General features: G+C 37.9%; 1 protein-coding gene across 1 annotated transcript in view; it reads left to right on the top strand.

Moving 5' to 3' along the window:
* Positions 1-499, top strand: part of LOC138364338 (nonsense-mediated mRNA decay factor SMG8-like) — a 23,046-nt gene extending 22,547 nt beyond the window's left edge. Inside the window, 1 exon segment of the mRNA XM_069323943.1 lies at positions 470-499. Within this exon segment, the coding sequence (XP_069180044.1) occupies positions 470-499 (30 nt within the window).
* The last annotated feature ends 2,663 nt before the right edge of the window (positions 500-3,162 follow it).

Genomic DNA, 3,162 nt, shown 5'->3' with positions numbered 1-3,162 from the left:
TATTTTTTTGTGCTTTATTATGTATTTGATGGTTACAAGATATACATCGGTTGATACAAAAATAATAATACAAAAAGGTGCTTAAAGGTTATGGATCTCTTGAAAAACACAACAATGGGAATATATATATATATATACTCTCTCTATATATATATATATATATATATATATACTCTATATATATATATATATATATATATAATATATATATATATATATATATATATATATATTTTTTTTTTTTTTCAGTATTAACTATTTTCTGATTTAGGGCTTCTATCCCTCTTACTAGTTTTCTTGCATCAGGGTTCAGCTGGAAGAGGCGTTCACCAAAAGTCATGTTTGTTTTCAAGGTGAAGAAAAAGAAGGGAATAACTGAATAATGTATTGCCCTTATTATAAAATCGCACGACGTTTCGAACCTACATGGTTCATTATCAAGTGATAAGAAATTACACTGTTGTTATAGATTCAGCTACTCGGAACAAGTTCCAAGTAGCACGGGCTATGGTGAGCCCGTAACTTACCTGGCACAGGAGCGGTGCTAAAAGAAATTACAAAACTCGGTAGATTTATACCAGTACAGGGTCAGGTGAAAACATAAGTGGAAAACGTGGGTAAATAGGGGTACATGATTAATCATTGTATGTGTCTCTATTTACCCCCGTTTTCCACTTATGTTTTCACCTGACCCCATACTGGTATAAATCTACTGAGTTTTATTTCTTTATGGAACCAACCCAATATCCTCAATAAAGGTAAGATATACATACTGTATTGTAGATAGTACAAAAAGAGTGCTATTCCGTATAAAATGTCTTTTTAAGTTAATATTTTTGGGGGCGTTGAACAGATTAATTCAATTTACATTATTTCTTATTGGAAAAATTGTTTTGAGTTACGACCCGTCTCTGGGAACAGATTAAATTCGCAAGTGAAGGTACCACTGTATGACAGTTTTTGGATGTGGGTAAGGGATATGTCAAAATGTGACATGTTAATAGGAGGACCATCAACAGAGACTCGTCCAGCGTCAATAGAGATCAGTAAATTATCAAAAGGCCAGAGGAATGTGGTGATGACTTACCTTATGGGTTAATGCAGCATGAGGCCAGCATTGAGGACCTGAAAAGCAAATGTTTGTTTACATACTGCCCAGCGACAACCACACACATTGGCGAGAAAATAAACCCAACAAAAACTCGTATAACATACTGTACTTGCATCTAGAGTCTACTTGCTTATATTTACCTGCATAGCCATGTTGTGGGGGAAAAACACTATGTGAAGTAAGTAATTATCAGAGCATACTCAGTATACATAACATACACACGAATAATACAAACAGCATACTCAAACACTATGTGAAGACTTCTATACCTGGAGTGTACCTGTTGCCGGTTCCTAGAGTTCACCCACTTTTGAAACATGGCCTGGGCCAAGGCTTCTGGTAACTTGACCTAATAGACTGTTGCTGGAAGCAGTCTGCAGGCTGACATATCCATTACATAGTGATGTGAACTATGTCAATTCAGTTATTAATGACGCTTCTATGGTAGATGACACGATAAAATCTAAATGGACGTCAGAACACTTATCTCACTATAACAAATATCCTAGAATATAATAAAATTACCCATGTAACCAAATATGAATATTCCTACCGCATTAAAGGCTGGACTATAAAATCAGTCATGACCAAGTAAGTGAGTAACAAATAATACAAACTGTTTGGTCAAATAATAATAATAATAATAATAATAATATTATATGTATAACACAATGAAGAGAATCTACCTCCCTGTAACGACTAAAGAAAAAGACCTCGGAGTGGACATGACACAAAACTAACTCCAGAGGCTCATATAAATAATAACAGCAGCATACTCTGCACTAGCAAAAGTTTTAACATCCTTCTGCAACCCAAATAAGGAGGCATATAGATCGATGTCTACACGAGACCAGCTTTAGAGTATGCCGCCCAATTGTGGAGCCCCACCTAAAAAAAAAATCTCGAGAAGGTTCAGACGTATGCGACGAGGTTCGTCCCAGAATTGAGAGGGATAGGGTATGGAGATATACTGAAGAATCTAAATCTGACGACGCTAGAAAAAGGGAAGACGGGATAAGAGACTTAAAATACTTAGGGGGTTTGACACAGTGAAAAAGAGAGGAAATGTTTACAATACCAATAGAACAAGAAGATGGTATGGATGGAAGCATGAGAATCAGATGGGTCATAGAGATGTTAGAAAGTTTTCTTTTAGTGTAAAGTGAAACTAACTTGTATCATGATATACACATAGTTTACTACATTATATCTTGCAATAATCCTCAAGTTATGCTAAAATGTACCTGTGGATAACCCTTAAATTTACTTTAATGTACTCACCTAGTTGTACTCACCTAGTTGTGTTTGCGGGGGTTGAGCTCTGGCTCTTTGGTCCCGCCTCTCAACCGTCAATCAACAGGTGTACAGATTCCTGAGCCTATCGGGCTCTGTCATATCTACACTTGAAACTGTGTATGGAGTGAGCCTCCACCACATCACCCCCTAATGCATTCCATTTGTCAACCACTCTGACACTAAAAAAGTTCTTTCTAATATCTCTGTGGCTCATTTGGGCACTCAGTTTCCACCTGTGTCCCCTTGTGCGTGTTCCCCTTGTGTTAAATAGACTGTCTTTATCTACCCTATCAATCCCCTTCAGAATCTTGAATGTGGTGATCATGTCCCCCCTAACTCTTCTGTCTTCCAGCGAAGTGAGGTTTAATTCCCGTAGTCTCTCCTCGTAGCTCATACCTCTCAGCTCGGGTACTAGTCTGGTGGCAAACCTTTGAACCTTTTCCAGTTTAGTCTTATCCTTGACTAGATATGGACTCCATGCTGGGGCTGCATACTCCAGGATTGGCCTGACATATGTGGTATACAAAGTTCTGAATGATTCTTTACACAAGTTTCTGAATGCCGTTCGTATGTTGGCCAGCCTGGCATATGCCGCTGATGTTATCCGCTTGATATGTGCTGCAGGAGACAGGTCTGGTGTGATATCAACCCCCAAGTCTTTTTCCTTCTCTGACTCCTGAAGAATTTCCTCTCCCAGATGATACCTTGTATCTGGCCTCCTGCTCCCTACACCTATCTTCATTACATTACATTTG

This window comes from Procambarus clarkii, chromosome 13 (assembly GCF_040958095.1).
Source record: "Procambarus clarkii isolate CNS0578487 chromosome 13, FALCON_Pclarkii_2.0, whole genome shotgun sequence".
NCBI classification, from domain to species: Eukaryota; Metazoa; Arthropoda; class Malacostraca; order Decapoda; family Cambaridae; genus Procambarus; species Procambarus clarkii.
Note: the sequence above shows the minus strand (reverse complement) of the source record. Positions and strands in the feature narration are given on the sequence as shown.